Source organism: Chenopodium quinoa, unplaced genomic scaffold, assembly GCF_001683475.1.
Source record: "Chenopodium quinoa cultivar QQ74 unplaced genomic scaffold, ASM168347v1, whole genome shotgun sequence".
In the NCBI taxonomy this organism is placed as follows: Eukaryota; Viridiplantae; Streptophyta; class Magnoliopsida; order Caryophyllales; family Amaranthaceae; genus Chenopodium; species Chenopodium quinoa.
Window position 1 is genome coordinate 3,342,159 of NW_018742815.1, and position 25,337 is coordinate 3,367,495.

The window sequence follows — 25,337 nt, forward strand, 5'->3', positions numbered from 1 at the left end:
AGAAATATATTCTCCAAAGTGTGATTTTTTAAGCTTGCTGAGAGACTTACAAGGGAGGCTGTAACTATTTGCAACTTCTGTTCATGCAGGGGATGCAGCAATCATCGATTTTCTGTGAAAATGTCGGTGATCATTCTCGTAAAAACTTCTGTTATTCAGTTAAAAGTCGTGTAGTTAAAAAGTAAATTCTTGTATATTCTTTAGCTGTTTTTTGTTAACAACTCGATCAAGCCTGAAACAAAGGCGAAAATTTCATAAAAAAAGATGTTTCTGTTGGGATCTCTGCTGATTAAGGTAATATAGTAATCTGTAGACTGTGGTTATTTAAATCAGTAATTAGTGAAGACAAACAAACTCCAAGAAGATAAAATTTGCCTGTGGTCCTGTGATTAGGAAGCGATCAAGGCTAATGTAATACGAGGAACTTGTTGATTATGTGAATCTGAAGAACTTACAAGTTTCCATCACCCCAAAGAACGAGGAATTTTTAGATACTCCGTACTAATAATTTCCCAAGTTTAAGAGTATTCTTACTGGTAGTTCAGCTTTTGAGGTTTAATATAGGTTGGATCAGTTATATTAGTTTCAAATCCATTTTTGTACGGATTAAGTTAGAAGTTGAACTTTGAAATATCAATTAACTAGGTTAGGTTCCGTGCCACGCACGGTAACTTTCAGCAAGTATTCTTTAATTCAAGAAGTTTTTTTCTTTTGAGAAGTATTCTTTAATTCAAGAAGTTACATACAGATTTAACAATCGAAAAACTCGTCGTAAAATTAAATTTTGGAGCATTTTGTTGTCCTATAGAAAGAGCTTTATTGTTGCTGTACACAGCGAAATTGAACATGAAGTCAGTGTGCTTCTGTGCAGGTTTGGAAAGCAGGATTTAAAATTTAAAGCGAACCACTATATTATAAACAAAACTAATTTCTCATATATTTTAAGGATTTTTGGTTCACAAAGTAGAGTTCAAAAAGAATTGCATATTATAATGAAATAGCATAACATTACAATAACAATTGTTACTATGGGTCAAAAATTCAGTCGATCCTCTCTGAACGGAGGACCATGCACTATAGTATCTTCTACCTGGACTTTCGTTTCTTACCGTTTTTACCAGAGTTTTTCCCCTTCTTTGAATTTTGCTTCATCAAAGATTGCTTGGTTGCTTTCTTCTGTCTCTCTTTTCGAACCTGTTCAAGATTTTTGATTTCTGAAGGAACATGTGCATTTGGTATTGAACGCTGTTGGTTGCGTCCGTTGAACCTCTTATTAAACCGACCACCACCTGCAATAAACAAAAACAGGTACTAAATGTAAGAACGCCAAAAAGTAAAAATATCCTTTTGATGTCCAATGAGATGACCAACAACAGGGATAATATCCTCCTAGGCTGCTAGGCATGCTCTCAAATCACCAAGAATCAGTTTCAAATGTAAATTAGTGTCATTGTGTCAACATAACCTGTCTGACATTTTGGGCAAAAACTTCAAGGTTCTAAACAACAATTGAGTTTAGTAAAATGATGAGAAAGGCATAACAGATGAGGGGCAGGCACATAAGCTGGAGCTGCATGGGCAGCAAAACAAGAGCAAAGGGGCATGACCGACTAAAAGAGCAATAGAGCATGTTGCAACAATTTTGCAAGATAAGTGTGACTAAAACATCTCTCAAATGCTTGTCCTATCGTTTAATCTTCCCTTGGCACCTTATTAATAAACTTTCTCAAATACAAGTATGATTTTTATATCCACTTTTTATGTTTTAACCTTACATGCACCCCCCCCCCCCCAACCCACACACACACACACACAAAAAAAAAAAAAAAAAAAAAAAAAAAAAAAAAAAAAAAAAAAACCTTAGTTGCTTCTTTTTTTTTTCCCCCTGCTCACTTTTTCTCGTTTTTCTTCCAATTTCATAGTATCACTTTTCTTTGTTAATTACATTTTTTTTCTGGATAATATCTTATATCTTCATGTTAGTCAGCCCCAAATTATTTTGGGACTTGAGCATGTTGTTGTAGAGGTAAGTGAGTGGACTATGCAAGTCTTCATTACAAAAATTTCGACCTATTTGCTAGTTATACATGCATGCTTAGAGGGTGACCAACATTATAAGTTACAGAAACCAAAAGCCAAGCTTTTGAACAATACCTGAAAATCCAGAGGATGATCCCACATTGCCTCCACTATCGTGTCCTTTTAGAGCAATTTTATTATGTGTACTAGCTTTCCACTTTTTATAAATCCCAGTTCTCTGAGCCTTCACTTTTTTCCCTCCTTCAGTCTTAATCTGTCCAATAACAATCATACATGCATAATTAAATAATTCAAGTGGGGGGAAAGGGACAACCAAGGCAGCAATAATTAGCTCTTTCATCAGGCATCTGGACCATAATAGAAGGAAAAAAAAAAAAAAACACCTGGACAGACTTTTTAATCAAAAATTGTATAGAATATGATCGATCTCTGATAAATTCAACATTTTCAGTCAAAGATTATAGGTTTACAGATTCTACTTCAATAAACAAATAAGAGCAATGTTTTTGTAGAGCAATACAAGATTAATGATTCTGCTTCCATGGGATCTCAATATGTTTACTAGATTGCCAAGGTTGACGACAGCATATAAATTACTCTAAACAGAGTTCATTCAAGAGAAAATCCTATAAAAATGGATATTCGGCTAGACCCAGAAGCTGACGCAAATATACAATGCAAGCAATCTCCTCAATACCTGCAATACTTCTTAAATGACTGATAAAACGCATATCTTTATTTTTGTCACACCGCAACCCAACTAATCAACCCGAAAGAGAAATGACCCATATATGAACTTTCTAGTTTGATGCTGAAGAAAGAGCAGATCTAATCAACACAAAATCAATATGATTGAGACTGGCTATTTTTGCTGACATACATTCATTATTGCCTACACAAGAGAGGATGAACACAGTGACCTCTTTTAAAATTGTTTAGCAGAAAGTCAAGTTGGTAGCAGATCTAATCAACACAAAATCAATATGTTTGAGTCTTTGAGACTGGCTATTTTTGCTGACATACATTCATTATTGCCTACACAAGAGAGGATGAACACAGTGACCTCTTTTAAAATTGTTTAGCCAAAAGTCAAGTTGGTAGTCTTTTTCTTATCAAAATTTTTCGCTAACTTTCTTTCATAATTTTAGAGTTCGAGAGGGTAAGGGTTAAAAAAAAAGTAACAAGAGAGAGCACAACTGCTAATAGACATCACACTATTCCAGCTTGAGTGGTTGACTGGCGAGTGGCGACTGCACATAAGCTTTCATACTTATAAGCCCCAAAACAGGAAAAAAAAAAAAGAAAATATATTAGCAAATAAATTTGCTTGAAGGCAAAAAAAGTCTAATGAGAGACCAGAAATTTAAATGGTCATTGTTCCACGAAGACAGCATAACTACAAAGAACATTTGATAATCAATTAAACAACAAAAGGTCTGAGAGAGGATTAACAGCATAACTGCATAAACATTCAAGGGACAGTCAGAAGGGGGGGGGGGATATATCACCAGTTCTCCACCATGACGTTAAGCCCATATGTAACAACCATGACGTTACTACATAGCAGTTAATCCACATTAAAAAAAAAAGGTGCAAATATAATAACTGTTTTCACTAGTTAAAGAATCTGCAAATCCATACAAAGGAGTGAAATGAAGTACCTTTCCGGTGGCAGTCACACGATCACCATTGTTAAGCTTGATAAACTTTTTGCTTTTCTGATGGATAAATGTACAAATGTGTTAAAAAATATCTGCCACTAATACAAAATTGATCAGAGTTGACCAAAGAAGATCTTTCACACACAGAAGTACCTTATCCCAGTGGACTTTTTGTTTCTGCATTCCCACTTTATCATCTGCAACTAGATCCATAACAGCTGAATCCAGCCTACAAAATAATTAACATAACCGAAAAAAATTTAAGCTAATTAGCCTATTGCAAAAGCAGTATATTTGGATCACTAAGTTATTAAACCCTCGACCAAGCATTATTGTGAATTTCTCAAAGGATCTTTGTCTACAAACACATTAGACATGAAATTTTTATCGATGGTCCATCCACCACCTAATTGGGATAAAAACAGATAATTTCTTTAATTCTTTTAACTTGCAACACTTCTATTTCAATCACATTTATAACCAATAAGTAAAAATTATATATTTTTAATATTATGAAAGCATAACAGAGACAAATCTGACAAGATCACACATGTATCTAACAAAAAAAAACAAAAAAGAGCAGCACCAGTTAAGAAGAACAACGAGGGGGGGTACTCCCCCCAGTGGGAAGACTGCTGATGCTAAATAATTCTTTAGCAGCCTCACCTATTTGAACCAAAACCTAGTTCAGCTCGCATTGATAGTCCAGCTTCTGTATGCTGAGATAAAGCCAAGAAAATGAAGTTACAAATAGCATTAAGGCACAAGAAGATATCACTTCAATAAAGAAAGCCACAGAAGACAAGTACTCCCTCCGTTTCATAATAATCGCAACACTTTCCTTTTACAAATGTTTCATAGTATTGCAACACCTCCATATTTGGAAAGGACACACAATTATTTTATTATTTCTCTCTCCCACTAACCACACTTTCACATATATTTTATTATCTCTCTACTACCAATTCCACTTAATACTTTATTTTATATAATTTCTTTTTCCTACTAACCATACTTTATACTACACAAAATCTTATATTGGTCCCCATCCTATATATTTCCAAAACTATGTGCATACCTTAGTGTCACGATTATTATGAAAGGAAGGGAGTAGCAATGTATCCCAGGAATGTCACATCAATATCATGATGGACAATATCAGTACTCCTAGTATGATAAGTTTTACTATAAAAGATCAGAGGAAAAAACCAAAAAGAAAAATACCTGGTTTGTAGGCACTGGATTGATAAAATACTCCTCATTCTTGAAGCTCTTTGCTTTCCTTTTAGAACCAACAGTTTCTGATACAATTAAATAAATAAATAAATAGAGAGAGAGAGAGAGAGAGAGTTGTGAGACTGTAAGACTCTAAGATATCATAGTAAGAAATGTAAATTCGAGCGTGAGAAAATTAAATTATAAAAATACCAGCTCCAAGGCCTCAAGATGCTAGGACATGGGAAAACTGAACTATTGAACAAGATAGTATAGCAATTTCTTTCATTTCAGTATTTTCTTTTCTTCAAAACTCTTCTAACCTACATTTCTAACAACTACATAGCTATACTATAGCCTAAAAGGGATGACAACACAGCTATCTTTAGGGCATAAGCTATGCATTCAAACACCTTTGCTTGGACTATATATCTGAGTATGTCAGTTTACTCACCATTATAGCCTTGCAGGTAATATAATGAAAATGCAAATTTTCCCACAATGTACAAGGTAATTTTTTTTTTAGTTCCTTCTTTTATAGTTCCTTCTTTTTTTTTTTAGTATCACCATATGGTGCTTTACAGTTGCCAATACAAAACGTTGGACATTAATATCTATGATTTGATATTAGTAAAAAATTGATATTTGAAAAGTACAATTCAATACAAATCTAGTTAGATCTCACATGACTAAATTTTTTTCATACATATAAAACACAAACATGGTCATATTGGGATGTATAAATAGTGAAAATATCCAAATGATTCAATTAAAAAAATGGAGGAAGTATTAGAGAGGAGAGAAATAGTGCGTAAGAGATTTATTAAATAAAATTAGGCCCCACAAAGTGAGGTTGTGGATAACAAAAAATAAATAAAGAGTTATCATAAAAAGAATAGAGTAAAAGTGAGTAGAGCTTAGAAAAACACATGAAAACGAAAAGTGAATTGAACGTAGAAAAAAAGAGGGAGTATCTACTATGTACTATGAACACTAGGCCTAAAAGCATGTAAATTTCTCAATATTTCTATTAATTGCAAGATTCTCTCTCTCTCTCATCATAGTGGTCCCTCTTCAATCTCTACCCACAATACATAGGATACTAAAAGCTTTTGCCTCCCCTCATGTTGCCATTGAAAAGTATTAACTACTTATAAGCATTGTGTGCAAAAGAAAATTACAAACATTGAAATTACAACACTTCATGCATTTATCTGCCATTGAGTGCGAGTAGAGCATCGATTCAATATACACTTTCCTCCTACATTTTAGGGTGAAATTTACAAAGCTTTACCCACACTTCCAGTCTGCCACACATATACACAAGTACCCTAAGGAGAACATGATTCACCCTTTTCTCACAAGCAGGCATAGCAGCACCACGTTTATTACCAAAACAGCAATAAGCTTGAATTCTAAAATACTACGAAGATGCAGGAAATCACAAAGATAGACTCAGTTTAGCATCCCTTGTAAAAAGAAAGGAAAGGGTTATTGATGAATACCAAAATTAAACAATTAGCAAAGGACCATACTGACTTAATTCCATGATGACAAAACTTCTACATAATTAAAGATGTTGATGATTAAAATTGTGCATTAAAAACAGTGAAAAAGCAAAACAGGAACATCGTTTAAAACGAAGAGAATATGTTTTAGTCTTTCTATGCTACTGAAAGACTGCTGCCTGAGTTCCAATCAGCCACAATATCTCAAACATCAGATTATATATGTACTTAAGAGGACTTCAATTTATAAATATCTCATAAAATATACATTTAGTAGCATCTCTACAATAAGGGTTTCAAAATTAAAAGGGAAAAAATCAGCAGTGTCATAAAAATAAAATAAGTGAAGAAGATAAACCTTTATCCTCCATTTCATTGACAAAATTGGACATGGGTTCCTCTTCCTGCATAAGCAAGACTCCCCATCAAAACAAAATACCAACACAACAGCAATTAACATTAAAAATCTCAATACCTTAAAGGTAGTGATCTCTTCACCTAAATCTCACTTATTAGTCCTAAACTTACTAGCCCGAATCTTATCTAAATTTAAGAGCACTTATTTTATATTACGTCATCATATTGGAACTTGTTAGACCCTATTTCACCTTACTATAAGCTCGTAATAGACCTTATTGCATGCTCTCAATAGACCTTGTTGGAACTTATTAACCATTATTTAATTTTATATGAGCCTATTAATTTTATCTTAACTTATTAGCCCTTATACTATCTTATTGAGCTTACCCTTATTTTATTTTATCTGAACTTATAAACCTTAAATAAGTGAAAATAATGTGAAGAGAACATAGCCTAAAGAGGTTCCCTCCGTGCAACAAGTGGAGGGTAAGATCTATACTCCCTCTGTTTTTTTAATGCATCGCTTTGACTTTTGCACTATTCACATACCGTGTTTGACTTAATTTTTTTACAATTATAAAATATATAAATGTTATTATATAATATATCATTATGTCTAATTTCATAATATAATTTTGTTATAGTTTTTGCTAATAGACAATTAAAGATATTAATGGTCAAAGTTACGTCTCGACAAATGTGGCGGTCAAAACCATGCATTTAAAAAAACAATGGGAGTATTAAATAGATATCTTATTTTGTAGAATGTAGGGGAATCACTGAAGAGTCCTCCTAAAGACCATATTAAAAATAAAAAATAAATAAAAAAATAATAAAATAAAAATAAAACGATGAAACTACCAATAATGGAGTACTAAATGCATCAATGGCAGTTCATATTGTAGTTCAGCATAGGGTATGAAGTATTGCATCTAAAACTCAAAGTATTACCTCGGCTTCCGTAACGGTAGAACATTGCTGCTGCACTTGTTTAATAATGTGATCATGGATGGCCTTTTTCTCCTTCATCACATCAACCCATTGACTAGAAGGACCCTGCTGTCAGTAAAATAATCTATTAGGAATTATATAAAAATAAATAAATAAATAAAAAATAAAAATCACATGCAGAAGAGACAACCTTGTTAACCCTATCATTTTTTCCTAGTTCAAATTTCATGATGCCGTGAGGCCCTAAGATAAGAAAAATCCACGGGAGCAAGGAATGATAAAGATAAATAAATATAAACTTGTCAAAAGCATATATATTGAAGGGTTGTCATCATTACAATTTCCCAATCTACAAGCATGACAAATATTATAGATAATATTAAAGGTGTAACACATCACTGATTGATTTCCAAATGATGAATGCGATGATCATAAATTTTACGCCGCCACTTGCACAGAGTTCAACACAAACATGGTACACAGATAAAAAGATTGATATAAGCACTTGTTATGATTTTCAAGAGAATGTATATCAACGTATTCCCACTTCAGCATAACAAATCACATACTTGTTGATGATACTACTGGAAATAATCCAGTAAATAGTTTTCAAATAGCCAATACCGGGATCAAAATTTTCACAAGCACCACCTATATGCATGTAAATTTCAAGACAAACCATTAACCCAATTCTAGTAAGTAGTAAGATACACTGCTTTGCCTAATTTGTTACTCCCTCCGGTTTTTTTTATTTGCATCACTTCCCATTTAGGGGTGTTTTTTTTAGATGCATCATGTCTATATTTGGTAACTTCATACTATATTTTATCATTTCTCTCTCTTACTTTAAACCCCACTCAAATTATTTTATCATTTCTCTTTCTTCCATGGTCCTCACTTAAATAATAAAAAATTAAAAATATCCATCATCTCTCACATACTTTCTCTTTCATGGTCCCCATCTTATTTTTACAACAATAATTTATTCACCCACTCACAATATTATATTACTCTCCTAAAGCTCCGTGCAATCCCAAGTGATGCAAATAACATAAAAAGGAGGGAGTACAATACTTCATTATATAGTTTTAGCAATGAATCAGAGTATGAACTAGCTGAGAGACCAGCATCAAGGTGTGGGGGTAAATTTTGAATTTGACTTGTAATTTATCCAATAGATGTCAAATAATTAAGCTGACACTACTTGGAATGATGTGATTTTGTATAACTTTCTTTCGGCTTCAAGCATAATAATCCCTCCATTTCTTAGTACATGCAACAAGTTAACATCATTATACACTCATTACAAGTCAAATTGTTGCACGTACTGAGAACGAGGGAAGAGTATTTATAATTCATTCATCTTTAAACCCACTTACTGACTTACAAACAGAACACCTAAAAAATTCAGCAAGCCAGATCCTACAAGAGATATGATCAGAAGAGACGGGGTACAGTATGCATACAATGAGAAATTCATAAATAAAATCACCATATCTATTTTCAACAACATTTTGCTAGACTTTTACATAATGAAAAAACTTAAAATAGCAAATGAAACAATGCAGTAACAAGTATAAGAAGTACAATCATAAACTTAAGTATAACCTTTCGACGCTTTGACATTGCAGCACGGCCTTCAGCCTCCAAAATTGTCTGCTTGGGTCTAGCTCACATTACCAATATTAAAGAGTTAGATGAATACCAAAACACAAGGTACGGATGCATGCAAGAGAGGAGATGGAGAAAAAAAAAATCAATGCCTACCTGAAGGATTTCAAGCGTTCAGTGAAAGCTAAAGCACTCAGCTCATTGCCTTCTAACTCACCTTTGAACATAGGATGCAAGCCTTCGCGGGGTAAATCTTTTGCTCTCCGGATTGATGCTTTTGAGGGTGCAGGTTTTGTCTTTATATACTGATGGGATGCATTTTTGCTAGCCTTCAGCAAAGCTTGTATATCGGAAGATGAGTCAATATCGTCTCGTACTTTATCTTGCACAAGATCTAAAGCAGTCTGAGGAAAACGCCCATACACAGTAACACCATTGGCCATAGCTTGTTCAATTTTATCCGTAACCTGATTAATATCCTTTAGATATTCCTCCTCTGTTGGAGCAGGTCTGATGGGTTTTGACATAAAGAGATGAAGATCCAAAACGTAAGGGATATCTTCAGGTGTAACAAAAGAGTAAGCTGTACCGGTCCGACCATTCCTGGCAACTCTTCCAACACGATGCACAAACATTTTAGGATTTGAAGGGAAGTCCCAATTGAGTACATTATCAAGCAAAGGAATATCCATGCCTCTAGAGGCAACATCTGTAACAATTAGCAGCTTAGTTTTTCCTGATCGGAATTTTGATATGCTTATTTTGCGAGCTTCTTGATCCATATCACCATAGCATATATTGGACTCAATACCCTCTATCAAAAGCAACGATCTCAGGAACTCTGTATGGTGTTTAGTGGAAACAAAGATTAATATTTGCTCCTCAGATCTAACCACGTCCCTAATCAAATATACTAAGGCCGCATTTTTCTCTTCTGGCCTCAAGGTAAAAAAGGTGAGCTTACAGTCTGCACTTATTTTCTTCTCCACATCTAGGCGTACAACCTGAGGATCTCGCAGACCAGCCTTAGCAAACTCCGCCAAAGCAGCTGGCATAGTTGCACTAAAAAGCAAAGTTTGCCTACTCTCACTCAACTGATTCAGAATGCTATGCAGTTGCTCAGCAAAACCCATACCAAATAAAGAATCAGCTTCATCAAAGACCATAAATTCCACAGTTCGAAGTGTCATGTCATCCACCTCAGCCAAATGATGCATCAGCCTGCCCGGTGTAGCAATAACAACGTCAGGATTCTGAGCCAATTCTTCAAATTGATTTTCCATTGAATCCCCACCAACTAAAAGACTCATACGGAGATCTGCATATAAAATGACCACGAAAAATAAAGCACAACAACAGTCTTAGAAATACACTCAAACGCAAAAATCAATACCCAACAACCACACAACTCATATTGATTCTTCTAACTATATCAAAAACGCTTTATTAACGCCTTGATTTTCAGATAAAATGGTAATGGCAATACATACTTGATCCATTTAGTTACGATATCACAGTTAACAAAAATTTGTTTCTTATAAAAGGTCTCCCTCTCACCAAAATATAAACTACTCCCCCATTATATAAGATACATTGTTCTTGTCAAAGTCCGACCTCGTTAATGCCCGATAGGAGCAGGACATTCTAATTCGCTTATATATAAACAACAAAACACCATTATTTCACATATTATAAACAAAGAATTACACCGTTAATTCAAAATTCCAAGCACACTACTTTCACATATTATAATCATAAAAACACACAACATCAAGCTACTTCTACTCAACAAAAATACCCAAATTTCAATCAAAACCATAATCAACAAAAATGACAGAAAAATAACCTGTAAAACGCCCCAATTCTTTACAAAACTTCATAGTTTGAAGAGCCAAATCCCTAGTAGGAGACAAAATCAAAGCCCTAATCCCATGTTGAGGAACATGCTGCTTCAATTTCTCCAACATAGGGATAAGAAACGCCGCCGTTTTACCAGACCCAGTTCGCGCCATAGCAACAACATCAGACCCAGCAAGAATAATCGGCATAGTTTTGCGTTGAATTGGGGTTGGTACTTTGTAACCCTTCCTTTTGATTCCATTGAAGACATTAGGGCTAAGTCTTAGGGATTCAAACCCACCTCCTTTTGCTTTCTTGCTTGCTTTCTCTTTGTGAGCTAGCTCTGATTGTGAGCTCACGAGGAAACCTCCATTGTGCTTGTCTTTCGCCATTGGAGATGGCGAAGAAGGAGGAGAGAGAATGAGGAGAGGTTTTAGGAAAGGGTTTTAGCGTTTTACAGGTGAAGAGGAAGGCTCGCAGAGTAGCCAATAATGAATATAGGTCAATTGGAGCCCAATAAAAGTTTGGTATGCCACGTTGAAATGGTAATTATTTATGGCTAGACTCTAGTTTAGCTATTTATCCCTACACCCCCCCTAAACGACGCCGTACCACTACCCCCACACATCCCAGTAACTTCCCTCTAAAACTGCTAGTAACTTCCCACTACCCCACCCATATATATATATATAATTAAAAAAAAAAAAAAAAACTTTTCAAATAATCACATTTACTCTGCATTTTCTTTCTCATCCTCTTTCTCCAATTTCTCACTCAACCTCCATTTTCTCTCTCTACTCCATTTTCGTACATGCAATTAGCAAGTAAAATTGTCTAAAATGTCCGACATAAGAGACGAAATTGCACAATCTCGACAAATTTCAACAACAACAAACCAAAAATCTAATGAGTAAGTATGTTTTACATGTTTAGTGTAAAATTAATTGAAAATTGCGAAACAAAACCCTAATTTTTTGGTATTTTTTCTTTTTGATGATGCTTCAGGAAAAAAATTGAAAATACTGGAGTTCCAGAACAATCAAAGTAAGTATTACTATTTTTTTGGAATTATAAGCATAAATTTATTTAAATTTGCTCATATTTAAACAAGTTACTGTTTAATTTCAAAATAAACATAATTTTCCTCTATTTCTAAGACGATAATAAAAATTTAAACAAGTTACTGTTAATATTGGAATGTATGCATAATTTTGATTAAATGATCAACCAAAAAAAAATATAAAGTATAGTATTGTGAAATATAATGAACAAATACAAAACAGTATATGTTCAAATTGGATTGTGTGCATATATGTGTGCATATATATGTATACATATGTTCAAATTTGTATATTATGTGTACAACAAGCAATTTATGTTTGTTTCTAAATTGTTCATTTCTAAATTTATGTGTATACATTTACTGACATATTAATTGTTCATTTCTAAATTCCATTTTGTACAAATAGAAAACATATACTTTATTCATCTGTGTAGTAAAATGAACATTTACAAAACACTATATTGTCAAAATTCATATTATGTTATATATATCCATATATGTGTATACAAATGTTCATTGCTACAACTATATTGATCATTTATATGAACTATTCTGTACATTTGTCTAACATAGAAACATCATGTCAATTTTTATGATTTACAATATTAATTTACATTGTAGTGATGTACCATTGAAAGTGATACACTTGATGCAATTTGACAATGGAATGTTCAATCCTTATCCTATAATTCATGAGAGAAAAGAATGTTCTGAAATAGACAACAAATTGGACAGAAATGAAGTTATAAAAAAGTGGGAACCCTATTTATTAGGAGACAACCTACATCCCAAGTAAGTTGATATACTTACAAATATTCATATATGTAATATTTAATGTACAATCATTTACTTCAATACTTAATCTCATAATTGAAATAATTTGTAAAATTTTAGTGAACCAAAAAAGTTGAAAGTGAAATTTATAATGTCAAGATCAAGGCCAGAGAAAAATCAATCAATAAGGTATAAATACTTAATAAAAATTCAATAATTAATTTTTATACAGTTACATAATCATACTTTTATGTATTAACATTCGAAAAATTTCAGTGAACAAGAGAAGGAAACTTCAAAAATAGATGATGCATCAACAAATCAAGGGTATATTCTACCTCAATGTGTTTAATGTTCATTTATTTCTTAGTTTGTCATACATAATCTAATGATTTGCATTCTCAGAAAAAAAAAAAACAACTGAAGAGGAAGCAAAAACTGATCACCTACAACAAGAAAAGGCTGGATCAGAATTAGTGAATACAGGGTATTTGATTCCCATAATGTTCATTTTCATATTACTTAATAAACATTTTTAATTATTTGAAATTAATTGATTTTCAGAAATCAATCACCTAAGAAAGACACAAGAGAGGTTGAACAACTACAACCAAAAAAGGATGCAGCAGGGTATTTTCAGAAATCAACTAATGTTCATTTTCATATTAGTTGATAAACATTTTTAATCATTTTCAATTTTTAATTTTCAGAAATGAATCAACTGAAAATGAGCCTCCAAAAGAGGCTACAACAAAGGATCAGCCTACACAACAAGTGAAGGCTATAGCAGAGGATGAGCCTCCAGCAGAGGAAGAGCCTCCAAAAGAGGATGAGCCTCCAGCAGCAGTTGAAGAAACACATTCATACATAATGCAAAAGTATGAACATATATAACTTATTAAATGTTTCTATTCCACATTTACAATATTATTGATCATAAATTATCTGTTGCCAGGAAAAAAATAAAAGTGTCAACTCAAGGAATACTAAAAAAAACTGACAAAAAACTGGAAAACTGCTCCTGTTAGCAAGGTCATTGCTGCTAAAAAGGCCCCTGCTACAACTGTTGATACTGCTGGAAAAGCCACTGCTGCTGAAATGGCCCCAGCTACAACTACTGAAAAGTCCTCTGCTGCAGAAAAATCCCATGCAACAAGTTCTGCCAATGCACAACAGAAAGCCCCTGCTGAAATTAAAAAAATCCTATTAGGTAATGTACATAATTGTTAAATTAAATATTAAATTTTTTTAATCAATAACACTTATACTGAAAATGTTCATTTACCAATTTGTAAATGATCTAAATGTATAGGTGGTGAAGAAATTGAGATTGAGGATGAAACAGATGAAGAATTAGAAAGACAAAGACAAGAAGAATTGCAAAGGGATGAGGAGTTGACAAGAATATTGAGAGGTATAAAACCTGTTGAAGAGTTAAATTTGTCTCAAAAGAGTGAAGAATCTTCACAAAATTCAAAGCAACCAAGAAAGAAGAAAATGGTTGCAAGGAAAAATCAAAAGAAAAAAGAATTGGAAGAAAATCAGAAAAAACAGGAAGATGAACAATCACCAGCAAGAAGAACAAGAAGTAAATCACGAGGTAAATAAAATGTACAATTTCTAATATAACAATGATCATATTAAATAAAATATTACAACTATATTAATATTTATATAACAATGTTTATTTGCAGATGTTAAGTTGCCTAGCATATCAGCTATAGCAACAGCTGCTGCACCAATTGCTGAAAACCTACCAGCAGCAACAACACCCAAAAAACCTGGGCGTCCAAGGGCTGCAACTGCAGTTGTAGAGAAACCTGCTGAGAAAACAGGGCGTACAAGGGCTGCAGTTATTGGGAAAGCAGGCCAAAAAGGTAAAAGAACATATCTAAAACAATAAATGTTCAATTACAATCTTACACTTTTAAAATGTTTATTTTACTTAATGTAATTGATCAAATAATTAGGTGGTCAGAAAAGACCTGTTGCATCAGCCAAAGGTCCTGCAAAAAAAAGAAAAGTCATAGATCAAGTGTCTTATGATGAACCATCAGAGGATGAAGAACAAGAAGAAGTCCCTACAACAAGTTCTGCTCCTGCAGAAAAGAAAATTCTTAAAAAAGTAGAACAAAAAGGTAATGTACATATTAATAAAGTTAAATGTTTAAATACAAACTAGCAATTTACACTTTCATATATATATGTTCATTTTACATATTATAATTGATCAAATGTTTAGGTGGCCAGAAGAGGCCTTCTGCATCAGCTAAAGGCCCTTTGAAGAAAACAAAAATCATTGAAGAACAATCAAAGGAGGAAAATGAAGAAGATGATAAAAGTAATACTGATAGTGGATCAGACAGTGAGGATCCAGCTTTTGATGCTGAAAAAGAAGAAGATGAAGAAAGTGAGGAGGTGGAAGTAGTTCAAGAAAAGAAAACAACATTGAAAAAACCAAAAGCTGAAGAAAAAAGAATGGTTATGTATGAGAGGGAACCAATAAAAAAGATTGTGAAGAGGAAAACTGAATTTTCAGTGGCTAAAAAAAAGAAGAGGAGGAAGAAAAGAATGAAGAGGAAGTTGGAAGTTCGACAAGAGGAGGCAATGTCAAATTCATGCATTGGGTTAAGAAAATGAGTGATACACAGAAGAAATTAGTGCATGAAATAGGACTGGGGCCGTTGTTGGATATAGAACTTCCTCAGCTTGACAAACAATTCAGCCATTGGGTTTTAGATAGCTTTGAAGTCAGTAGTTGTAGTTTTGAGCTGCCTAAAGGTGAGAAAATTGAAATTGAGGTGGAGGATGTGAGAATTGTATATGGTTTGCCAATGGGAGACATTCCCATTGTTGAAGCCAAATCAGACAGAGCAAGTGAAGATTTTGGTGTATTTATAAAAAATTGGAGGTCAAAATGGCAAGGTAAAACACCATCTGTAAACCAAATTATTGCTCAATATACAAGTGATAAATTCAAAAACCAAAGGCCAGCAGAAGAAGATTTTCTCACCAACTTTTTGGTAGTTGCTGTGAATTGTTTGATGAAGTGTATTTCAAACAACCAATGCCATTTCAAGTTTCTGTTTTCTATGATGGACAAAGAAAAAATAAAAAACTTGAATTGGTGTCAGTACGTGTTTGACTCTCTCATCAGTTGCCATGTGACATGGAGAAAGAGTGGAGGAAAAAGATTCTACAATGGACCACTGCAATTTCTGATGGTAAGTTTACAACACACAATAGTAAATTATAAAATGTTCATTTTAGTAACAATGAATGTTCATTAACAAAATGTTAAATATCGATTTCGTCTAAAATTTTAATCTTTTATATTAATTGTTCATTTGTATTATATTATATGTTCATTTATAGTAATGGGTTTTGGTGCAGCTGTTCTACTTTGACAGAGTTCAAAGATTGAACAAAAAACAACCAAGAACAATTCCAATAATTTCTTGTTGGAAAAGGGATATGTCACTTGAAAGGATAAAAACAAAAAATGATTTGAACTATGGATATGGAAAAGTCCTTCCAAGAATAGAAGAAAAGCCTGAAGACAATCCTAAGGTACAAAATGATCATTTATAAATTATGAAATGTTCAATATCAAAACACATAATGTCTTATATGATTTTTTTATATGTTCTATAAATGACAGGTCTTTATGAATGAATTTGCATCAATGGTACAAGAAGTTGGTGCATCTTTGGCAAGACTTTCTACCAAATTGGTTAAGGCAAAAGAGCTCTTCCCTGGGAATCAGTTGGTCAAGAAGGTAGATGAAGTGTTGGGAAAGATGGCAAGAGAACCATCAATTCTCAGCCAAGATGAAGAAATATTTGGATCAGAGGATTTTTTGAATGCCATAGCACAAATTGAGAAGGAACTGATGGAGGCAAGTGAAGCAGAAAAAAAGAAAATAGGAAATGAGAAGGAATATGATATAAGGAAGGCATTCAGTTTGGGTTGCAACTTAACTCCCCCAACTCCAACAACTGGTAAATATGCTTAATTAAAAACTGTCATTAATTTGAATATCCTTACTTAAAGAGTATAATATAATTAAAGAATTAAAATTTAATTTATTTGAACACAGAAGCACAGATTAATGTTGCAGCCACAACTTCAACAACAACTGATGCAAATGTTTCTTCTAAGCCAGAAGAGGGTAAAGCTTTAATATCTATGTACAATTATGAAAAGTATAATGTTCATTTATAAAATAATAAGTTTGTTTAGTCTAAATATTCAAAAAAGTATATATTCAGAATAACAAATGTTCATTTACATTAACAATTTCATATATTTTAAATCAACAGAAAGAGTTAGAGGTTCAAATTCTGAAGAACCACAAGATGGAGGAAATTCAAAAAATGGTAAAAAGTTCACTTATATAGTATTAAATGAACATTTGTGATTGTAAAATATTCTTCTTTAATGATACTAAGTCTATATATGTGTGAATGCAAATTAATACAAAAAGCATTAAACAAAGGTGAAGGTTCAAAATCTGAAGCATTAGAAGAAAATGTTGAAGGAAATTCAAAGAGTGGTACAATGTTCACATATTACAAATAAATGATCAAATTATTAAGTATAATGTTCATTTCTAGTTATATAAATTTTCTTTCATGTATTTTGTTTGCAGCATCTGATTCAAAAAGTTGGTGATCCTAAGACACCAACTGAAAATAGGGAAGCTGCTGGAGATATTTCTACAATCTTGAAATCTCCAGCATGTTCAAGTATGGAAGATATCCTTGATAAATCAAACAAGAAAGGAGGAAGCATGGGGTAAACATGGAAGACCTATCTTGTTAGAAAATATATAATTTTGAATGGACATGTAGAATAAATTTGGTTATAAAGTGTAATTATTTTGGACAGTTTTTTTTTGTGAAGTTAGTAATGGATATGTATTATAAAATCAGAAGGGAATATTTTGCTTTAGGGTAGGAATGCACAATTTGAGATATGTAAATTATGTATTTTAATTTAAATGTCTTAGTAATATTTTAAGTGTTTATTGTTCAAAAAAGGAGAATAATGTTTTTTTTATATTAATTACTCTTCATTACTAACCATGATTAATATTTCAGAGAAGACAAGAAGAAACAGATATATGCTTCAAATGTGAAGGAAAGGTAAATGATTATTCCACATATACATGTTTTTTTTCATTAAACTTAATAATCATTTATACTATATTTATATTCAGTGAGACATAAAAGGATTCAAAAGAAATTGAAACAGAGAAGATTCAAATTTCCAAAAACACAACAGGACAAAGGTAAATGGTCTTTACATGTGTATAGATTTATAATGTTCATTATCAAAATACTAAATGATCATTCATAATTCAATATTTATTCAGTGACAGAGAGAAGACTTTGGAAAGAAAAAAATCAAGAGAAGCTGAGAAGGCAAAAACTGAGATTGCAAAGGAAAAAGAGATAAGGTATTACTATTTGTTCTTTATATAAATTATTTGTTCATTATTAAAAAAATTCATATTTGTATTAATATATGGTCACATTAACTAGGCCACAAAGGGAAATCCCAAATGTTCTTCTTGCTTTCCGATCTCCATACATGGTCAAGTACAAGGATTTGTTCAAAGATGAAGACACAATGAACAAACTTGTAACAGACTATGCTTATAGTGGAAAAGATCAAAGGTATACATCACTTACTTCATTAAAACTTTAACATTATGTTTGTTGTAAACTCATAAAATTTAAAAAATTGATATTTTGCAGTGAGCTACTATACTATGATGGAGTGAATTTGATCAATAGGGAAGAGATGAAAACTCTTGAAGGGGATACATTAGTAGTTAACAATGTGATCGATTCATGGGCAGTACTTCTGAATCAAAAAAGGTCAAAGAACAAGTTATACTTTTCAACATTTCCACATGTAAGTCTTTATTGAAATTACACATGTATACATTGGTGTACTAAAATGATCAATTCACTTATACTAGATGATCATTATGAATATTAAAATGATCCTTGTGCATTATTTGCAGCAAATTATGTATGCAAATACAGTGTGTCCTGAAGGATCATCAATGGAGCTTAGAATTGCATACTTCAAAGAAAGAATAAAAAATGAATTGAGGTTATACAAAATCAAGAGTGCAGTTGGATATCAACAGGTATTAATGAACAATATGGAATTATAATATGTTCATTTACATTAATGTGTATATATAATAATATTGTGTACTATGTACATATTTTTTTTCCAGTGGCCATATATGCACATTTCTATCTTCTATGCATTGATCATATCAATGAGACAATGCATATAATTGACAACAGGAAACTGCCAAAACATTAAACAATTGCAACAAAGTATAAAAACCAACCCCAATTGGTGGTAAGTATATTGTTTAATAGATATATAAATGATCAATTTGTTTATACAAAATGATCAATATTGAAAATTAAAATGATCAATATTAATATGATCCTTTGAATTTTTTTTTTCTGTATATGTTGCAGTTAAAAGGATATGCAGAATATTTGAAAGGATTGGGGTATGAAGATGCAGATTCTATTGAGAAATATAAGGTGGTTTTGCAAAAAATGAAGTGGAGGAGCAACGAAGATTACACCAACTGTGTAGTTTACATTATGAAACATATAGAAACTTTCACTGTTGATCCCAATGAAGAATGGGTTTGTGACCTAAAACCAAACAATGTAAGTAAATTTCAACAAAACAAAAAAATATACTTCATGATCACTTTATAATACATAATGATCATTTATATCCCATTAATGTTCATGTTTATAATAAATTATTTTCTTGGAACAGGTGAACCAAATTAGAAAGCTCAGAGTACAATACACTGCTGAACTAATGCTGAATGAAGGAAACAGGCAGTCACAGAACAATAGAAGAGCAGCAAGAAGATTTGCACAAGCTTAATACAATATGTTCATATATAGACATATATATGATCATACTTGCTTTCAGTATTTGTATGGACATAAGTTTTTGTTGTTGTTCAAGTAAAGACAAATTTTATTATCTTTTTAATATTTACAAATAGTAAAGTGTTACATTATAATTGCCAGTTTTAAATCATCTAATATAATTATTCCAATTTAATAATGGTTCTTACTATTTAAAATAGTATATGATCACTTCCAAAAGCAAAAATAATCATTTATAGAACATTTAAGAATAGTTTGAAAAAAAAAGATTCAAATTACTTAATAAATCAAAATATAAAAAACTTAAAGCACTTGAATCTCTATAAAGTTGAGACAACTAAAAATGTTGATAGTTAAACACCAAAACATAATTGCATATTGATTTACTCTCTTATTTACCATTTGTAGCCAATCTCTTAGCCACACTAGTATCAAAAAACGCTAATAACCTATCATATTTGGTTGAAATATGTGGAGAACCGCCTTGAGTACTTCTTGAAACAGTAGGAGATCCTTGAACATTCATTGAAACACTAGGAGAAAGTAGAACATTCCTTGAAACACTAGGAGAAACTTGCACATTCCTTGAATTTCCTTGAGTACTTCTTGGAACATTAGGAACATCATGCACATTTCTTGAAATACTAGAATCAACTTGAACATTCCGAGAACAACCTTGAGTACTTCTTGGAACATTAGAAGGAGCTTGAACTTTCTTCGGAACACTAGAACGAACTTGAACATTTCTTGGAGCTTTTGGAGGATTTTGAACAATGCTAGAAACTTTAGAAGGAGCTTGAGCATTGATTTGAGCATGCACAACTGTGGGAAATTGTACATTTCTTGGTTTCTTTGGTGGCAATTGAGAACTTGTTGGAAAATTATCAACATCATGAGCAATTGCAACTGTTTACCCTAATGATCAAAATTAAAATAATTAATGATCAAATTCAAAAGTCATAATGACCTTATACAAAATTAAAAGGTAGATGATTAATATTTCACCTTAACAATAGAAGATATGTCTGGATCAACATTAACGTTTGATTGCATAGAGCTATATCCATATTCCTATAATAAAATGAAAATTATAAAAACATTATAATCACAACTTAAACTACTAAAATGAACAACTACAATTACATACATAATCATTTACATAATACCTGTTCAAAGTCATTTGAAACACTATCATCTGAAGGGATATCTTCTACAATGGCAGTCTTTTTATTACAAACCTTGAAAAAAAATTAAAAGTAAAAATGTTTTATATTCTAAAGAATTTGATAAAAACAGATAAAAAAAAAAGAAAATAAGTTTTTACCTGAGCACTTGGATCTTCAATCACAATTAACTCATTAGGATCAGCCAAAGAATTAGCATAAGATATAGGACACCCATTCTCGTCCAATTCCTAAGGCAAAAAAAAAATGTTCAATTCTTGAACATAAATGATCAATAACAAAAACATAAATGTGCATTATTACCTGAACTACTGCTTGACCTTTAGATCTTTTATAAGGAGTGTATACTGACTTTTTCTTCAACCACTGACCCCTGGCTTTGTTATAAGCCTTCTCTAAATTACTCTTAGGCCTATAATTCCTCTCTCCAATAGGTCTTGATTTTGCCGGATTCTTAACTTCATGATCAACAATTTCAATACCTTCAACCGGTTCATTAAAATCAATAGTACCAGTAACACTCTCAATCTTTTCTTTTAAAAGATTGAAATAACATTCAACCTCTGCTCTAGCATTCAAAGAGTGTTGACAACTTGTTACCAACTTAACAAATTTCCTTAGTGTTTGTGTCCTCCAAACACTTGTAGATACTACATTGGTTTTCATTGTAGGTTCATCAAGGCCATGACTACACATAGCAGCCTTAGTCCACCTCTTACATATATAGTCATCTGGAATCTTATGTACACAATTCATATGATAAATTCGAAGAGCATGACAACAAAGCAAACCCATTTCACTAAACAACATGCATGTACAACATATTGCATGTGTTTCTTTATTAAAAACAACCTCGTGCTTGATCATATCTTTCCCAGATCTCCACAAATGATAATAATATTCAGGAAAATTCACACCAGCATCCTTATGATCACAAGCAGTACCCTTAATGAACTCTTCCTCAAAAAGCACATAAGCTTGAATAGTATACAATGATCTAGCATGAACAAGAATCCCAATGTATGCAAAGGCCAAATGACGATTACCTCTGATTGTATTATAATCTCTCCCTTTTTCTTCGCTTCTCCACTCTTGAACCACATCGAGAAACACTTGATAGAAATCACATAGACCTTGTGTCTTGTTAAGCCTTTGAGAAACTGATTTGTTAGTTGTCTCACTACGTTGAGATGAAAGCACACCTCCTGACCAAAATTTCTTTGAAAAAGCTGGACACTACATCTCTTTGATTTTATACAAATCATTCAACCAATCAACATTTGCACAGTCATATTTCAACAACATTCTGTAAATGAAACATGATCATTAAGCATAACAGTTATGATCATTATAAATAAACATTTATAAAAAACTAAATGTTCATTTCTGTAAAAATTATTTAAGAAGCTAAACAAGTATAAAGCAGAAGTACCTTTTCCAATAATGCTCAAATTCTGGTGGAGTTTCACAATACTTCAGTAAATAACCAAATAAATCAGTGAAACCATCCAAAGCTCTCAACGCCCCAATGTGTTTCTTAGAATTTTGTTCAATATGCCACACACATAATCTATGATGAACACCTTTGGGGAAAATATTTCTTATCCCAGCTGCAATTGCTTGAGCTTGATTAGTCATAATAGTAATAGGACTTCTCCTTCCCATAGAAGTTAGAAAAGTATCAAATAACCACTCAAATGATTCTGTTCTTTCATTAAGTATAAATCCCATGCCAAACATCCCATTATTTGCATGATGATTCATACCCACAAATGGAGCACAAATCATACCATATTTGTTAGTCCTATAAGTAGTATCAAAAACTAACAAATCACCAAAGTAATGATAATCTCTCATCATCCTTCCATCTCTCCAAAAGAAATTAACCAATGCACCATTTTCATCTTGTTCAAAATCATAATAGAAATTTGCTTCATCAATTTGTCTCTTAGCAAAAAATTTGATTAGTTGATTGCTGTCACCTCCCCCAAGTTTAGCTCTCTTTTCAACAGAAATAGCATTATAAGCATTAGGAGCTGTAAAACAAAGGTTAGGAGACCCTCCAACCTCCTTCTTCAAAGCTCTCAAAGAATCAGAAACTTTAACTCCACTCAATCTAAGTGTAGAAATGAAATTAATATGTTCCTTAGAAATATCCCTTTGAGACCTTATTAAATGTCTCTTGTCAACAGGAATCATTTCATGATTATGAACCATCTCATGTCTTGTACATGTATATACACCTGAACGGTCAATACTAAACTGCACAAAAGCTAAGCAACCAGTCCTTATGTTTAGTCTCTCATACAGCCTATTATTCCTGCACTTATCATCTTTAAAACCCTCATTTGTACAAATAAATCTTTTCATAGAGAATGAATCATCTCTTCGCCTCTTACTTTTTCCAATTCTAATTCCAAAGCCCTTTTCTAAATGCATATTCATTAAACATTTCATAAGCCACATCTTCAGAAGGAAATTGTTTCCCATAAAATTCAGAACTAGCTGCTTCCTCAAATAAAATAGCATTCTTTTTTTCCACTGCAATATTAAAATGTAACAAATGAACACAAATAATAGCAATAATGTACAATAACCACATGTAAACTGTTAATGATCATTTATCATTACATAAATGAACATATATCAAAATGATAATAAAACATATAAATGAACATTTATGATTACATAGATAAATGTAAATTACAGTAATTACACCTATGTTAACGTAAATGTACATATAATCTAACATACATGAGCATTAATTGAATGTCAAATTTTATAAAACTATAGACAATCATTAAAATGCAGAAAACTGGGAAAAACATCAATTGAATAACAACATTACAAAGAAAAACAATAAAATCACAACAATACATCACAAACTATAAATTAAAATAATCATAAATAAAAATGAAATCAAATATTATAATCGACCATAATTTTGATTTTAATTCATACAATAAGCAAAACTACGAAACCAAAAATTATAATTGAGCATTATATAAACTATAGTTCATACAATTATCAAATTATGAAATCAAAATCGAACTATTACATGCGAAAACAGAGCATAATCAAAATCGAATGATTGAGGGAAAAATTACTCACATTGTTGCGAAAACGAGTCGACTAAACCAACTCCAGCAGGAAAAATAGAATCACAATCACGATCAAAAGCAATTAAGCTAGAATCACAGTCACGATCAAACACAATTGAGCTAGAAATTTCCATGGAAGAAGAGAGAGAAAAATTGGGGGAAAAATAAAAAATGCAGGAGAGAGAAAATGAAATAAGTAAAAAAGAGAGAAATAAAATAGAAATTAGGTTAAGAAAATCATTATATAGTTGCTTGAATAGAAAGTTAACAAAAATGAAAAAAGATGAAGAAAAAAAAAAACAAAATAGCAGAATGATTATTTATGGCTTGAATATAAAACGACGTAGTAGCATGGGGGTGTAGGAGAAGCTAGCTACCCTAGAGTCTAGGCAAAAATTTGTATTGAAATGGAGGTGTCAAAAACTAATTCGATCCGATTTAAAAATAACTTAAGGTTAAATGTCGTAGTAAAAGTTTTTCAATTGAAACACCTTAGGTGTTTCTCAAAAGGGTTAAAGCTGTTTCCTCACAAAAAAAAAAAAAAAGAAAAAAAAAAGTTAAAACTATGTTTTTAGCCAATAAAATACGGATAACAGTGTAATTTTATTATTTTTCCTCTTTACCTCTTTCTCTCTCCTTTACTTAGGAAATACCTTTCCCTAAGGAGTTAGTAAGGGTTTCTTTTGTTCGGCTGACTGGTATATCGTCGCGAAGCGGTGATCCATTAAAGCAGCCTTGAATATTCTTTCCATCATTGAAGCAATTTCTGTGTTATCAAATTTTCAATTTTCAAAATCCACTGGCTTTGCCGTAGGAAATGGTTGTCGTAAATGGTTGGTTAGGGTTGGTGTATGTAATGCTGTTAGATTGTTTACATTGAGAAAACAAGTAGAAAGGAGGAAGAATGGTAAGTTAATAACATTTGAGATTGCGAAACTAGGGCTTGTTCCTAAGCTTAATTTAGATTTAGATATATTTAAATACAATGATTTAGCATGATTTAACTCAAACTAGAAGTGATTTGATTAGAACCAACCTACACGACAAAAAGTGTGTCAATATATAGGTCATGGGACCGGC

At 32.2% G+C, this 25,337-nt stretch overlaps 5 protein-coding genes across 5 annotated transcripts; 2 read left to right on the plus strand and 3 right to left on the minus strand.

The window, feature by feature from the left end:
• Positions 1-910: 910 nt before the first annotated feature.
• LOC110725770 (putative DEAD-box ATP-dependent RNA helicase 29) lies at positions 911-12,100 on the minus strand. Its single transcript, XM_021905239.1, has 11 exons — positions 11,193-12,100; positions 9,503-10,664; positions 9,344-9,401; positions 7,736-7,840; positions 6,783-6,828; positions 4,926-5,002; positions 4,368-4,420; positions 3,855-3,930; positions 3,702-3,758; positions 2,155-2,293; positions 911-1,289 (listed from the first exon to the last, which is right to left on the minus strand). Exons 1-11 carry the CDS (start codon positions 11,575-11,577, stop codon positions 1,087-1,089), a joined length of 2,361 nt encoding a protein of 786 aa, XP_021760931.1. The 5' UTR covers positions 11,578-12,100; the 3' UTR covers positions 911-1,086.
• Positions 12,101-13,173: 1,073 nt separating this feature from the next.
• LOC110725428 (fibrous sheath CABYR-binding protein-like) lies at positions 13,174-15,662 on the plus strand. The gene is made up of 9 exons (XM_021904909.1): positions 13,174-13,211; positions 13,299-13,349; positions 13,587-13,652; positions 13,733-13,900; positions 14,051-14,232; positions 14,335-14,436; positions 14,717-14,899; positions 14,993-15,160; positions 15,385-15,662. The coding sequence occupies exons 1-9, from the start codon at positions 13,174-13,176 to the stop codon at positions 15,660-15,662; spliced, it is 1,236 nt and encodes a 411-aa protein (XP_021760601.1).
• Positions 15,663-16,241: 579 nt separating this feature from the next.
• Positions 16,242-17,269, plus strand: LOC110725469. The gene is made up of 3 exons (XM_021904942.1): positions 16,242-16,592; positions 16,684-17,023; positions 17,122-17,269. The coding sequence occupies exons 1-3, from the start codon at positions 16,497-16,499 to the stop codon at positions 17,244-17,246; spliced, it is 561 nt and encodes a 186-aa protein (XP_021760634.1). The 5' UTR covers positions 16,242-16,496; the 3' UTR covers positions 17,247-17,269.
• A 3,660-nt stretch (positions 17,270-20,929) lies between these two features.
• On the minus strand, positions 20,930-22,245 carry LOC110725771 (protein FAR-RED IMPAIRED RESPONSE 1-like). Its single transcript, XM_021905242.1, has 4 exons — positions 21,460-22,245; positions 21,297-21,386; positions 21,139-21,210; positions 20,930-21,043 (listed from the first exon to the last, which is right to left on the minus strand). Exons 1-4 carry the CDS (start codon positions 22,021-22,023, stop codon positions 20,966-20,968), a joined length of 804 nt encoding a protein of 267 aa, XP_021760934.1. The 5' UTR covers positions 22,024-22,245; the 3' UTR covers positions 20,930-20,965.
• A 3-nt stretch (positions 22,246-22,248) lies between these two features.
• On the minus strand, positions 22,249-23,373 carry LOC110725429 (protein FAR1-RELATED SEQUENCE 5-like). Its single transcript, XM_021904910.1, has 2 exons — positions 22,589-23,373; positions 22,249-22,462 (listed from the first exon to the last, which is right to left on the minus strand). Exons 1-2 carry the CDS (start codon positions 23,371-23,373, stop codon positions 22,393-22,395), a joined length of 855 nt encoding a protein of 284 aa, XP_021760602.1. The 3' UTR covers positions 22,249-22,392.
• Positions 23,374-25,337: the final 1,964 nt, after the last annotated feature.